This window comes from Tamandua tetradactyla, chromosome 3 (genome assembly GCF_023851605.1).
Source record: "Tamandua tetradactyla isolate mTamTet1 chromosome 3, mTamTet1.pri, whole genome shotgun sequence".
Classification (NCBI taxonomy): Eukaryota; Metazoa; Chordata; class Mammalia; order Pilosa; family Myrmecophagidae; genus Tamandua; species Tamandua tetradactyla.
In genome coordinates, this window is record NC_135329.1 from 54,301,254 (window position 1) to 54,315,702 (window position 14,449).

The 14,449-nt window shown below is 35.4% G+C and overlaps 1 protein-coding gene and 1 long non-coding RNA gene across 13 annotated transcripts in view; one reads left to right on the forward strand and one right to left on the reverse strand.

Annotated features, from left to right (window-relative positions):
- The first annotated feature begins 298 nt into the window (after positions 1-298).
- On the forward strand, positions 299-4,934 carry LOC143677299 (uncharacterized). Of its 2 annotated transcripts, none has more exons than XR_013172500.1 (3): positions 299-1,194; positions 3,105-3,183; positions 3,951-4,934. It is a non-coding gene; the product is annotated as an uncharacterized LOC143677299 (long non-coding RNA). The 2 variants fall into 2 exon arrangements; XR_013172499.1 differs by having other exon boundaries at positions 4,656-4,934.
- Positions 4,935-7,580: 2,646 nt separating this feature from the next.
- The window catches only part of KIDINS220 (kinase D interacting substrate 220), a 156,513-nt gene continuing 149,644 nt past the window's right edge, over positions 7,581-14,449 (reverse strand). For 6 of the 11 annotated variants that reach the window (XM_077153128.1, XM_077153124.1, XM_077153122.1 and 3 more), the window contains one exon: positions 10,319-13,560. In XM_077153128.1, coding sequence (XP_077009243.1) covers positions 12,298-13,560 — 1,263 coding nt within the window. In that variant the 3' untranslated portion in view covers positions 10,319-12,297. Of the gene's footprint in view, positions 8,056-8,856; positions 8,914-10,317; positions 13,561-14,449 lie in introns of those variants that run through there. The other 5 variants (XM_077153119.1, XM_077153121.1, XM_077153126.1 and 2 more) reach the window with 3 other exon arrangements.

The window sequence follows — 14,449 nt, forward strand, 5'->3', positions numbered from 1 at the left end:
CTCCTTCTGGTATCACAGCTACACACAGTTTATTCTTTATACCATGTCCCATATATCTTATTCTTTATCTATTTCCCATTCTTTTTTACCCTCTGTATACTTTAATGTGGATATATTCTAATAATCTAAATTTTCAGTTCCCTAATCCTCTCTTCTGCTCTGTCTAATCTACTACTATGCTTATGTAACTCGTAATTTCACTTGTTAATTATATTTTCCTTATAGAGATCAGTTTTTTTTTTAAATAGAAATTCTCCTTTTCTGCCGTTTTCTTAAACATATTATTTATAGTTATTTTAAAGTCTGACTGGTGACTCAGTATCTGGATCATTTGTGGGCCTATTCTCATTTTTTATTTACTATCTTGGTTTTGGCCCTATTTCTTGCCATGCCTGGTAATTTGTATTGAATGTTGACATTGTATATAAAACACTGTAGAGGATCTAGAGCATGTACTTTTCCTTCAAAGAAGATCTCATTTTCCTTTGGCAGGTGGGCATATCTCATCAGTCCAGTTAAAGCAGTCAAAGAAAATTGTCCAACCAAACTGTCCACATTCCCCAGTCACAGGCAGCTGATCCATGGGGAGGAACACTGACATAGTTCAAGTCCTTCAGCTTGCCTCCTGCAGACCCCTAAGCTTGCTTCCATTCCCAGTCTGAGCTCGACTCAGGGAGAGCCTCCTGTGCCATGCTGCATCTTGGGCTACTAGTCACTGTCCCTCTTCTCCATTAATCTAATCTCACCTGCTCCCTATGGTCAGAGATCATAGTCCATTTATAACTACATCCCTACATCTAACTTTACATACTTAAGAACAATTTAAGTATTATATCTTTGGTAATTTCAAAGAGATTTGGAGAAGAGGAGAAAGTTTGAGTTTAATTTACTATCTTGAAACTGAATTTCAGACAATGCACCAGTTAAATATTTCAAATTGGTTAGGTTTATACCAAATAGTTTAGTTTGGAGATTTAGTCAGTGAGAATGACACAGCCAGATAGATGAATTCATTTTGAGATATACCAGAATTTAAAAAGTCAAATGAGCTCATTGGTTCAGGGTCACCTGCAGATCTGGACTCCTTTACTGCCTAACCTTGAAGCCACTACGGTCTGGGGAGAGATGAAGGAGGAGGAAGTAAGAGCTTCTGTGGAATACGTGGGATTGATTCAGCTGAGCAGGAAAACTCAGGTATGTTTAACACTCTTCCTAACCTTTTATTTAACAGTGGAATGTGGAAAAAAGAAGCACACAAACACAAGTAGGAGAGAGTGATGGACACTGGGGGTAAGAAAGCAGTGTGGTGAATAGTAGAAAAATCATCAGATTTGGAGTCAGAAAAGTAGAGCTTGTTTTGTTGTTTACTAGTTGGGTGACCATGAGGGGAAGATGAGTACCAAATTTTCCAATTGTCAGTTTTCTCAATAATAAAGTACAATAATAATGTTTCAGAGGACAGTTAAGAAAGGTCAAATGCATCACTGTTATGTAACAAGCCATAACTTTTCTGTGTCAAGTCTCCTCATCTGTAAAAACCTGTAAACTAATAAAATTACTTTATATGGTTATTAGGATTTAATAGTTAATCTATGTAAAGTACTTAGAACAGTATCTGGTTCATAATATGCACTCAAATTATTAGGCATATGATTACATAAAACATGTTAGTCACCAGCTCAGCTCATCCAGTGCATATCCAATATTATTGATGTGTTTATTTGTTTCTTGGTTTTGAAACCAGTGACTGGTTTGTCATTATGAAAGGAAAAAGAAGGGAGACATTAACCCGAATAATCAAAAAAAACTCTACTGCAGTAATGATTTTTAAAATAGGCATATATTACTTACCTATTAACATTTATTAAGCATAATACTGTTCAATAATAGAATATAAAGAAAAATATATATAATGATATTTAGGATTATTATCTAACAAAATACTGACAATGACAAACATATAAAATGGCAACTATAAAAAATCATATAACAATAAGACTGCAAATAAAATGAATATATTATATATGTACAAATTTTAATATAGTGGTCTAATCCATGGAATAGTAACAAGATAATATCCATGAAAAAATGTCAGTAGGTTTTAAATTTTAAAAAAGAACATTGTTTCAAATTATTCCAAGATAATTAGTAAGAGCAAAGAATCATAGTAGATATTAAAAAACAATATTTTTCCTCCATAAATATATTTCACACAAGTATAGATTTAATTTACATTTCTAAAACAAACAGCCCTTTGAGAGGCCCCAAACCCTATTTTAAAGCAAGTGGACAATGACAATGATGATGATACAGCAAACAAAACGAAAATTAAATACATCTTGGAAAAATATGAGAACTGGCTCATTCCTAACCGGCTAAAGAATAATAAAGATAAATGAAATATCAAGAGTGGGCATTCTGCATCCTGACAAAATGGGGGAAAAGAAGTATAACAAATAAGATTTCAGTTGCTAAGAGTTCAAATAGAGTTGAGAGGCTACTCTGGATGTCACTCTTACGCAAACTTCAGTTAGACATTGCTACCTATCATAACTTGCCAAACACCAATCAAAACCATTCTAGCCAATCCTAAAGAACACCTAGGGCAATATATAAGATTCTACAAAGGTTCCATGCAGTAGGGCAACTTTCCAGAAACTTATAACCTCCAAATGGGTCCCTGGACGAGATAAGTCCTGAAACCTAAAGGGCCCAGCCTCTCCAGAACATCAACTACTTCCATCTCCCTACTCCTTATTATCGACAGCCCCTTCCAACATGAAAATGTTAGAATGGGCATAGCCCAAATATCCACTTAAACAGTGGGAGAAAGATCAAAGGTGATGGTGCAGTCATACAAAGAAGGTAAGGTTTAACAGTATGGTTGCTGAATCATATTGATATTTCTTTTAGCCTCCAAAATCTTAGAGCAGCTAGAACTGAAAACCTAAAATTGTGGAATTGTAACCCATACCAAGCTCTGAATTCTGTTATACAACTAATTGTTGTGCTATGCTTTGAAATTTATTGCTTTTTTGTATATATGTTATTTTTCACACACATACAAGTTCGATTATAATGATAAAAATATTTATTCCTTCTAGCCTCCAATGTTCTGGAGCAATTAGAAGAAAAAATCTGAGATGATGGTATGGTAGCCCATGACAAAATGGGATCTGTTCTGTAAGTACTTGTTGAAGAGTGCTTTGAAAACTATTGCTTTTTTCTTTCTTTGCTTTGTATATACGTTATATTATACAATTAAAAAAAAAGTTTAAAAAAAAACAAAAAAGAGTAGGCATTCTAGAGCCAGATTGCCTGGGCTTGAATTCCAGCTCTCCACTTCTTCGCTGTGTCTCAGTTTCTCACTCATAAATTGAGGAAAATATTAATTACTTCATAAGGTTATTGTGAGGATTACATTTGTCAATACATGCAGAAGTCTTAGAACATTGTCAGGCGCATGGTTGTTCAATAAATTAAGTTATCTTTATTACAACAAATGCATAAAATACTTTAAGTATCCAAATGAATACAAGAGGGGGAATAACGATAGAACAAATATTCAATATAAATGTTGGTGGTTTTGGTATCTGTTGAATATAAATCATCACCAGTACATTAATATTGCTAAAGATACAACTCAAAAGGAACATGGCATATATTTCAAATTGTCATAATTTGTCAAATCTAAGCAAAACACCATTAATTGTAGGGTGTATCATTATTTTAAGAATCAAAAAAGAAAGGAAAACATGTTGCCAGTGATTCTATCAGTTATAACACACTTGAATTTCAGACACATTTAAAATGTGAAAAAATACTCATCTTAGAATTCATGAAATACTGATATGGAAACTGGGAAGTGGTCAGTAGAGTTAGATTGCAGAAGAATTTGTTTAAAAACAAAATTGCAGATATGAAGTCTAATTCTCTCACTGGCTCCTAAGGGGGGAGCTATATTTCTAGGATAGAAGTGACCACTGGAAGAGGTTTTAGCTTCTCATCAACTACCAATCCCAGCTTCTGACATGGATAAGGGTATCGACTGTGAGTGGGGACCTCCTGAACCACGGCCTGTCACATCTGCCAGTACAGAGATGCATCAAGAATCTCTGTTGCCAGTGTTCCCAGGCCAAAAAAGTCTACAGAACTGGAAGCAACAAAAAATCTGTATTTTAAATATTTACAGTAAAATCATAAAAATCAGGCAGATTCTGGGTGGGTGTGATAGTCTGAGAGTTCTCTGGATAAAAAGGATTCTGGAGAAGTGAATTTTTTTTCTTTTCCCCATTCTTACCCTGCTTAATTCTCCCTGAAGCTGGCTCCACATTAGAAATTTAAGTTTCTTAGACATATGGAAAAAACCAGTGTATTGAAAACTACCTTTCCTAAGGCCCATCTTCTAGGTTAAGTGTATGATTTTAACAGACTTCTCTGTCAAAATGTAAACTGCACATAAAGTAAACTTTAAAAGAGATGTCAACAAAATGAACTAAGAATTAATTTAAAACAAGTTGAGTCATAATGTTTAATCTGCAAATGAAAATCTTTGTCAAGTATATAAGTGGCAAAGACTGCTAGTGCTCGCCAAACTCTATTTCCAATTCTTTCAGAGTGTACAGTTAACCCTAATTTCCCGGCTTTCCTTGCAGTTCATCATAGCCACTGGAATGCAAATGACAATTATATATTCACCACTCACAGGCCTGGCCAATGGAAATTTCCCTTGTGTACTGACTGGCTGCAGAGACTCAGGCCAAGGACTCTAAAGCCTGAGATGGTGGGGCCACAAAAGGAAGGAGCCCGAGTCCCTGAGTCTTTTTGTGATTTAGGTAACACTGAACTGTTGTTACATGAACAAGTACATTTCAAATATTTTAAGTCAATGAAATTTGGGGATAGTTGTTACAGTGATGACCTCCTTTTACAGAATATAATAAAGATATTTTCAAAGAACATAAAATGACCCACCCATATATAAAATATTCAGCACAGAATTCCAGTGTAACAGAGGTATTGAACAAACTAAGTTCAGTTACATGCTTATTCAAGATCAAACTTACCAGAGTAGTATACCTCAGATAAGGAATGATAGAGAGCAATTAGAGGTGGTCATTGAAAATAATAACATTACTAGAAGAAAGGTTAAAAACTGGGCTATACCTTGATCTTGAGGCTTAGTCTTGTGAAGCCTATATAGGTAGCAGAGAAGCTTAGCCTACCTATAGATATGCCTAAGAGTTACTTCTGGAGGACCTCTTTTGTTGCTCAGATGTGGCCTCACTCTATCTAAGTCCAACTCTTTAAGTGAAATCATTGCCCTTCCCACTACATGAGACATGACACTCAAGGGTGAAAGTTTCCCTGGTGGTGTGGGAGATCACCTCCAGGGATGAGTCCTGCTCTGGCACCGTGGGATCAGCAATGCCATCTTGACCAAAATGGGGAAGAGAAGTGTAACTAATAAAGCATCAGTGGCTGAGAGAGATCAAATAGAATCGAGAGGCTACTCTAGAGGTCACTTTTATGCAAGCTTCAGTTAGACATTGCTACCTATCATAATTTGCCAAACTCCAACCAAAACCATTTCAGCCAACCCTAAAGAACACCCAGGGCAATATATAAGATTCTACAAAGGTTCCATGCACTAGGGTAACTTTCCAGAAACCTACAACCTCCAGAAGGGTCCATGGACCAGATAAGACCTGAAACCAGAACATCGGCTACTTTCATCTCCCTACCCCATGTTGTTGACAGCCCCTTCCAACAGGAAAGAGTTAGAATAGCCATAGCCCAAATACCCGTGGAGAGTGGGACAGAAAGATCACGGGTGATGGTGGAATTATACAGAGGTTGAGTTTAACAAATGAATATGATTCCTGAGACACTAAATTGATGTTTCTTTTGGTCTCCAGTATCTTAAAGCAGCTAGAAGTAAAGACCTAACATTGTGGAATTGTAACCCATGCCAAACTCTGAGGTCTGTTCTACAACTAATTGTTGTGCTATGCTTTGAAATTCATTACTTTTTTGTATTTATGTTATTTCTGCATGAAAAAAAGTTGATTACAATGATAAAAAAAAATACTTATTCCTCCTAGCCTCCTATTTTCTGGAAAAGTTAGAGAGAAAAATCTGAGATGATGGTATGGTAGCCCATGACAAACTCTGGGATCTGTCCTGTAACTACTTGTTGAAGAGTACTTTGAAAACTACTGGTCTTTTCTTTCTTTGTTTTGTATATATGTTATATTACACAATTAAAAAAAGTTAAAAAATAAACAAAAAACCTGGGCTATAGATACGGTACACCTGCTGTGTTAGTTGGATTCAGTTGTCAACTTGGCCAGGTGAGCATACCTAGTCTTGTTGCTGCGGATATAAACCAATGGTACATGAAACCTCATCTGTTGCTACATTACATCTGCAGTCTGCTAGGAGGCGTGTCTGCTGCAATGAGTGACGTTTGACTTAATTGACTGGTGCTTAAATGAGAGAGCGCAATGTAGCACAGCCTAAGCAGCTGGGCATTCCTCACCTCAGTACTTGCAGCTCAGCCCAGGCCTTTGGAGATGCAGAAAGAAGTCACCCTGGGGAAAGTTTTTGGAACCCACGGGCCTGGAGAAAAGACCAGCAGAGACCATCCTGTGCCTTCCACGTACGAAAGAACCTCAGTGGGAAGTTAGCTGCCTTTCCTCTGAAGAACTAACAAAGTAAATCCCCTTTTATCAAAAGCCAATCTGTCTCTGGTATGTTGCATTCCAGCAGCTAGCAAACTAGAACACCTGCATATTAGATTTTCTGGGATGGTCCTGTTGTTAAATATCCTCATTATAGTTATAAATCCTAAATTGGGGCTCAGAGAAAACAGATTTACCATAGCTAAATTATACTAGAAAATATTTTCAACATCCTAAAGTAAAATTTAGAGTTGGGCCATTTTAATTTGATTCTAAACATATTAATTTACAAGATGGGCATCTCCACAAAAGGACTAAACTAAGGGTTTAAAGTACACAAAAGGATTTTAAAATACATCCATGGAGAACATACAGCCTAGCACTTTAAAATGATACAGCTTATCAGGATGAGCTATAGATCTCCTCTTCTGGGAGTATTTAGCAAGGCATGCTACTATGTCTTGAAAGATTTCAGGAGTCAGCAATAGAAAAACTTACCGGGGTCAGATTTGTCATGTAAGGGTAGATATAAGGTGATAGAAAGGGTGGGGCCTGTCAGGAACTATTAGGCAAAAGCACTGTGTAAAGGCATTCAAGTTCAGTATTTTTAAAGCACTGTGTAGGCCACACTAATTTTTTTGTGGGCAGACGGCCAGGTTGGCCCTTGTAACTCATTTAACAAGAGGTTTTTGAACGTCAACTGGTTATCTGAAATTTGGGATTTGTTCTAAAAGCTGTCTTGATGTTCTTTCCCATTCTAATACTCTATGGAACGTCTTATGGTAAAATAGGATGAGTACATTGTTAACCTAAAAAAAATTAAGATGCAAAAAGAGTGCAAAGAACTCGGGCAGATAATGGAAAGGGAGGTAAGAAACAAAGACATCAAGAAGAAAATTATTTATAAACACAAAAAGTTTAATTTGTATGAAGTATAACAATATGCAGTCTACAAATTCTCAGAAACAGCTAAAGAAGTGTCAGGAACTATGACAATTTTTAACATAATTTATCTTTTTATTACATACCCAATCAAGATGCTAAGTTATGAAATGTCAGGTTATGTTGAGCTTATTTACATGCTTTTTCTATACATTTTGGCTTTTCCCTAAAATTTCATAAAAGGAACACTTCACTAAAACTAATTTAAATTCTACAATTACTGAGAACAAAGAAAATTGACATAAATAAAGAAATCTCTCCTCTCCAATCAACTGGATAGCAGGATTACTGAGTAAGCAGTATCTTCTTTACCCCCTTACATTTGATGAGGAAGCCAACTGTGAGCAAATAACCCAATTGTCAGTAGAAATGAGAAAGCAACGTTGCTTGGCTTTATGTGCAGGGCACTATGATTTAGGGCCCTTATTGCCTTGAAAGAAATGAGGTAAATAAGTACAAAATATGTTAAAATTAGAAAATGATAATAGATAATCAACACTGCCTTATTTTAAAAAAACTTCCTAATTTGAATAATATGAAATATAGTTCCATATTTATTTTTAAAGAAAAATTTCACTTATTCAAGTTCTAATAATTCAGTTTGATATGGTATTTCAAGTTTCATAAATCCCAACAAAGTTCAAAAAGAGCTCCTAATACCTATCACTATTATAAATAACACTATCAAAAGCATATTTAACTTAAGAAAATTAAGGACATATGTGTAGTTTGCCAATTTAGGTTGGCCTTCACTCAGGTTAGGTCAAATCATTGGCATTTTGTCGACTTTAAAAAATATCCTACTAACAGTTTGTAAATATTCTTCCTTACTGACTTATCCTTTTATTTTTATAAATTCTTGATTTTCCAAAATGCCTCACTGTACTATAAATTCGGAATAGTACTTTTTCCTATAGCCACCTAGGGTCTATTTAAGAAGTTTTACTGCTCAAAGTTCCAGAAAGGCCTTGTATGAAATATTTCACCCATAGCACAGATCTGTGGCACAACAGGCTAATGATGGCGTTAACCAAGGTTCTGGTTTGCTGGTAATTTTACTTAAAAAGCTTTGACCCTCTAGGTGCAATGCTTAATTTCTTAGCAAGCATTTTAGATGTTTCTTACTTAACTTTATTTCTTAAAGTGGTAAAAATGTAAATTCTCTAATTGATGAGAAGTTTTCAATACTATCTTAAAATGAAGTGACTCTGAAAACTAATTTTTCACATACCTTAGTTTAAATTGGATCTTCTGAAGGGCTATCTATCTCAAAGGCAGCATTTTCTTCCTAGGCATGAAAGGGTTTAAAATTATGTAAGATTTAAAATTCTCTTTTTCCTTACTCAGTCTCAACCAGGGATTCTCAACCTTTGCCAAAATGATAAGCCATTAAAAGACCATCCAGGCCTGGCTCACTGTTACACATTTTTAGTTTCAATTCATTTGTATAATTATGGCCTATCTTAAAAATCTGAGGTAGGGAAGGGTTGGATATAACACAACCAGATTAAAAACTCAATCATTTCAGATTAGTCCGCTCAGGTCCACCTTAACACCCACCTCTACATCCAAGCCAAAAAGTATCCCCACCCCTGTTTCTTCCCTTTTGCTAAATGTCAAAGTAAGACTAGAAGAGAAGGTGGGGGAATAAAGAGACCTAGACATTTAGGGGCCACTGAATAATCCAGAGTTTTCCAAAGAAATTAATTTTATTGCACCTTCCCTTTTCCCTGCTTATTCTCTCAATATCACTTGTCCATAAGGTAAAGGGGAACAATGCCTTTTAGTTTATTTTTTTCCTGGTAGTTAGGCTGATTTACTAAGTAGTTAGCCAGTGTCATTTTTAAACTCTGGGATACTTCTAAATAGGCTGAGAATTCCTGGTATAACCAAAAATTATGTGGTCTTAAAACTTTTTGAATTTAGTGTTTTAGTCAGAAGAAAAAAGGATTTCATTTCATTCAAAAAAATTTACTAGTAGTTAGTATTTGTAAGACAAAAAAATCATGATTACAATATATTTATGGCAGCACTATAACATGCAAATGATCTAACGAGTTCTCAACTTAAAATGAGAACTTAAGCAAATAAATTTCTAAAATTATCTGACTAGGCAATTAAAATTATTTTAGCCCCTCACAAAAGTAAAATATTACACAAAGACAAGTGTTTCTGTTAATATTGAAAATGTTGGTTTAGTTATGAATGCTTAAATTTCCCAGAATATGAAAGCTGGGTCTTAAACATCCAGCACTATGAAAGAAATATTGAGAAATATCAGCTTCTTTTCATTTCTAGTCTTCTCTTACAGGAAGACTACAGTCCATAGGTACCACTCCATCTTGTCTAGGTGGATGGATCTGGTTTAACATTATGCTACCATAACAGAACTATCCCTGGCTTAAACCTGAAAATGATTTATAAGATATGGTAAGACTCTAAATGATGCAGAGTCTAAGAGATTTTCAAGATCAGAGCAGCAATTTTCTTTTCTATCTATTTTCATCCAGCTTGAAACAGAGTTGCATATAAGAGAATCCGATTGAGCTGTGTATTAAAAATAGACATACACACATACATAGATTCAAAGGGGTGATGGTGTGACTCAATAATCCATCTGGTTTGTCAATTTCTATACTGGTAAGAAAAAGCAGAATATACACATAAAAATTTATATCATCTTAGGACCTAGATAAAATACTTCTTGTAGCTACGGAAATGTTCTGTATAGACTTGTGCTGTTGGGCACTATTTTTTCACATAGCACCATATAGGCTCTGGGACTTAAGAGCTATGTTCTTTCAAAAAGACTAGTGGGAACAGTTCAGAACAGTTAGGGTCCTGACACTGGATGCCTGCTACAAAAGCCCAAATGTCTTTAACAAACTTTAGACGCATGACAAATACAAACACACAAATTCCTTTTTATTTTTAATCAAAATGTGAATCATCACTGTTGTGAATAAAAATTCATGAGTCAGAACAGCATGCCAATTTTTTTTTTATTTTCAGAATCTATTTGTACACTTAACACTCCAGTATTAATTTCACAAATAGCACAGAGAATGTACTACAATATTAAGTTGCTTCTACTCATCTGAAAAGGAACAAAATATTGACTCTGAAATAATTACTAATTATATGAACTAATAGACACCATGAATGCTAAAATGTCAATATTTCAATGTATAATGTTAATAACATCCTGCCTTTTAAAAAAATTGGCTAAAATACTTGTTAAAGGTCATGCAAAATAAACACTTTACGAAATGTTAAACTTTAACATCAAGGCGATGAAATAAAAGAGAGCAACTATTTAGTGCAATGACTGGTCAAATAAACAATTTATTCAGTATATTAATAGAAATTCATTAGTGATAAACACCAAAAATGTAACACTAAATTTAGATAATCACACATCTACAATTCTTTCTATCTGTGACTCATGATAAACTGCCAGAATTAATTCTGTGTAAGTAAGCTATGTTAAAAGAGACACAACATTTTCACTGCATGATGACAGGGGACATTTCTAGTTCACATAATACTTAAAAGTAATCATCCTCTTACTTCTGCTAATAAATGGGAAGTAAAGAGTTTCGTAGTCATGCCAGTTATCTTTTTAAGTTTGTTTTGTCACGTTTTCAACCTTAAAGTATTTCCTTTTATTACTTCCCACCCCAAAAAACATGCTGATTTCTATACCTTGGCATAGAAAGTAATGATTTAGTTTTACCTAAATAGTTCCTTAAATTGCCTTTGATCTTTTGATGTCATTATTTCCCATTTATTCATTCCACATATATTAGCGCCTATTATTACCCATGTCTCCCTGACTCTCCAGAGAAAGAATTCATGCTTTTTTCCTTCCTCCATTAACAACTCACTAAAAAAAAGTTGGGCAAAGAGCAGACCAGGATGAGTTCTCGGGCACAAACAGAGGATGTGTGAAGCCAAGTCTGAGTTTCTGAGAATGCATCGCGTAATATGGAAGTTACTGGCCTCTCTCCCCAGGTCACTCATAATGGCCCAAAGTTAATGGGTCTCCACTTTGGGGATTGTTGGTTCACTTTCTTACCATCTTTGAAAGTCCTCTTCATTACACATTTTCTACTTAAAATTTAAAGCCACTCTGATTAGCAATATGTCTAGTATATAGAGCAATGGTTCTCAATTTATTGAGCATTTACTTTTAGTCTCTGAACCACTCACGATCTGTAAATAAATTCTTATCTAAATAGATAAACCCCTTAAGGACAAAATTTGCTTCTGGTTTATTTAATATCATGTTTTCTACATAGTAGACCTTCAACTATTTAGTGAATGAATGTCCTACAAAAGGGTTCTCCAGTTATTTTCTTTGGTAAATTAAGCTCTTTAAATTTAGTAAAATATTTCTGACCTATCTTTATACTCAGATTTCTTCTCAAAAAGTTTTATGGGTGTATGCACCAATGAGAAAGATGTTATGATAGCAGTAAGTTTTTAAGCTTCTAATTACAAAGACAATGGGAGCTGATGAATCACGAGTTCTTATACTCTGTTATATAGCCTATGTCTCTCTCTTTACTAAGGATTTACTTAAATTTGCACATGAATGGATTCACTATAAAACTCAGGAAAATTTTGTCACGGAGTATACTAAAACTGCTGTACTTTTTGCTTGTTTTCCTTAAAGGATGCTTTCTCTTTCTTCTCCAAAACCTGTATTATCAGAAGAGGCTACTGCATGAAGCTCTGAAGAATCTTTTGAGAGTGCTGTGTAGCCTGAACGTTGGCTTCGTTTATGTGTCATACTTTTTAGATTTTCATTCTGAATGGCAGTTGGGTTGGAACTGGAACTAGGCCTCAAAATGACTTGTGAGGTATCCCTAATTCCTTCCATTTCATCGAAATTTTGGTTGGCTCTATTGGCCGGAGCATTGTTGTTGTTCAGAGTCACGGTGCTAGGTGTTCGATTGAGATTGTAGGCTTTCTGGCATGGTGGCCAGTTCTCTTCAGGACTGCTGGCTAGCAAGCTGCACTCAGAAGGGCTTTTCTTGTCTTCTGAACAAATGGACATGCGAGCTATAATTGGATCTTGAAGGCTACTCAAGCTATGGGGTATTCCCCGTTTTCCACTGTGGCTATCATCTTCAAGCTCTATGAGATTTGCCTTTTCAAGCTGGGAATCATCGGCTGCTTCATTGTGAAGGGAGTGATTGGGAGAACTTTCATTGGACCTCACTCCTGAATCGGAAGAATCCTTTTTGTCAAGGAGTGCATCTGATAAATACTCTTTTGCTTTAATAAAGGTTCTAATAGGTTCAGCACTGTGTTCTGGAGATTTTGACACTCTCTCTATTTTCCCTTCAGCTTTTTTATCTCTATCATCTTTGAGCAAGGGAGTATTATCTGATTCTTCTGTCCCAGATTCATCTTCATCACTTGGAAGTTTTTGATAGCGCAGTCCACCTCCCTTAAGCTTTAAATCTGTCTGGAAGAGACTTGGCCTTTCTGAGGATTTCTTACCAGGGAGAAGCTTACTACCAGACTGATCAGACTTTTCATCTTCTTCAGTGATAGGATCCAGGGGTGAGGCATCATTAGTGGAAACACCTGATGAAGAGTAATCTATAACATCTCCCCTCTTCATTAAAAACGACTTCCTTCCATCATCTTGCTTTGGTTCACTATCCTTCCCTTTTTCTTGTTCTAAATTAGAATGAATGGAGCCCCCGGATGAACTTTGGCCTATATAATAAGCGCTATGTGGAGAAGATCTGCCACTGATTGTTGCAGAACCTGTCCCCCCCTCTAACTGAGACATCTGAGCAATATATTCTCTATAGGCATCTCTATACTCAGCCTGCACCTTATCAGTAAGCTTTGAAATTTCAATACTGGAATCCTGGGAATTGAGACTTGAAAGACTTGGGGTTCTGCGAACTTGTGACTGTAAAGACAGAAAAAAAATAATTTAAGTTTCTAAGTAAGCAAAACACTAGGCACAATAAACATCAGCTTAAGAAACGTATACAGATATACACACAAAAGCTGTGAAATTATAAATAATTCCACTGTTATTAGGAAGCTTTCTACAAATTTTTATAACACTATTTTATTGCTAATATTAAAAGTATAATTAAAGGTTGCATTAACAAATAGTATTAGTGCTTGAATTATATAATTTCAAAATTTTAACTTTTATTTATTTAAGCAAAAGTCACCTTCACTGATAAAATAGAGAAAGAAGATGAGAATTGAGACGGCTCAAAAACCAAAATACTCAAGTCTTCAATGCATGTTTCAAAACTTTTTGCAACTTGTATGTGGGGAATTTTCTATTACATCTCATTCAGTGGAAGAAAATGTTCTCAAAACACAAGGGGAAAAAAAAGAAGGAAAAAGGGAGGAAGGGAGGAAAGGAAGGAGGAAGGGAAGAATGGAGGAAGGAAGGAAAGGAAGGAAGGAATAAGAAAGAAATTAAAAAAGAATACAGTGTAATAGAAAAATAAAGGACCCAAACAAAAATAAAAGCCATGAGGTCAACAGTGGGACCTTAGTAAACAGAGAAATAAAATATTTTTAAAAACTTCATTAACAATATGAAGTTTTAGGATTAGAATTGCTTAAGATCCCAGAAAGGTTAACAAATGAGGAGCATAAGTACAGATTAGGGGAAAGTGTGTGGGGAGGTGGGGGGGGGGGGGGGGGGGAGGAAGAGCCAAGGAAGTTTAAGAAGGGGAAAGAGCAAAGTATAAAACGAAGAAGTAGGAGAAGGCAAAGAGTCTTTTGCAGGGAGAAAACATTCTATCTTCTTTAAGAAGGTCCTCTGCAATCTA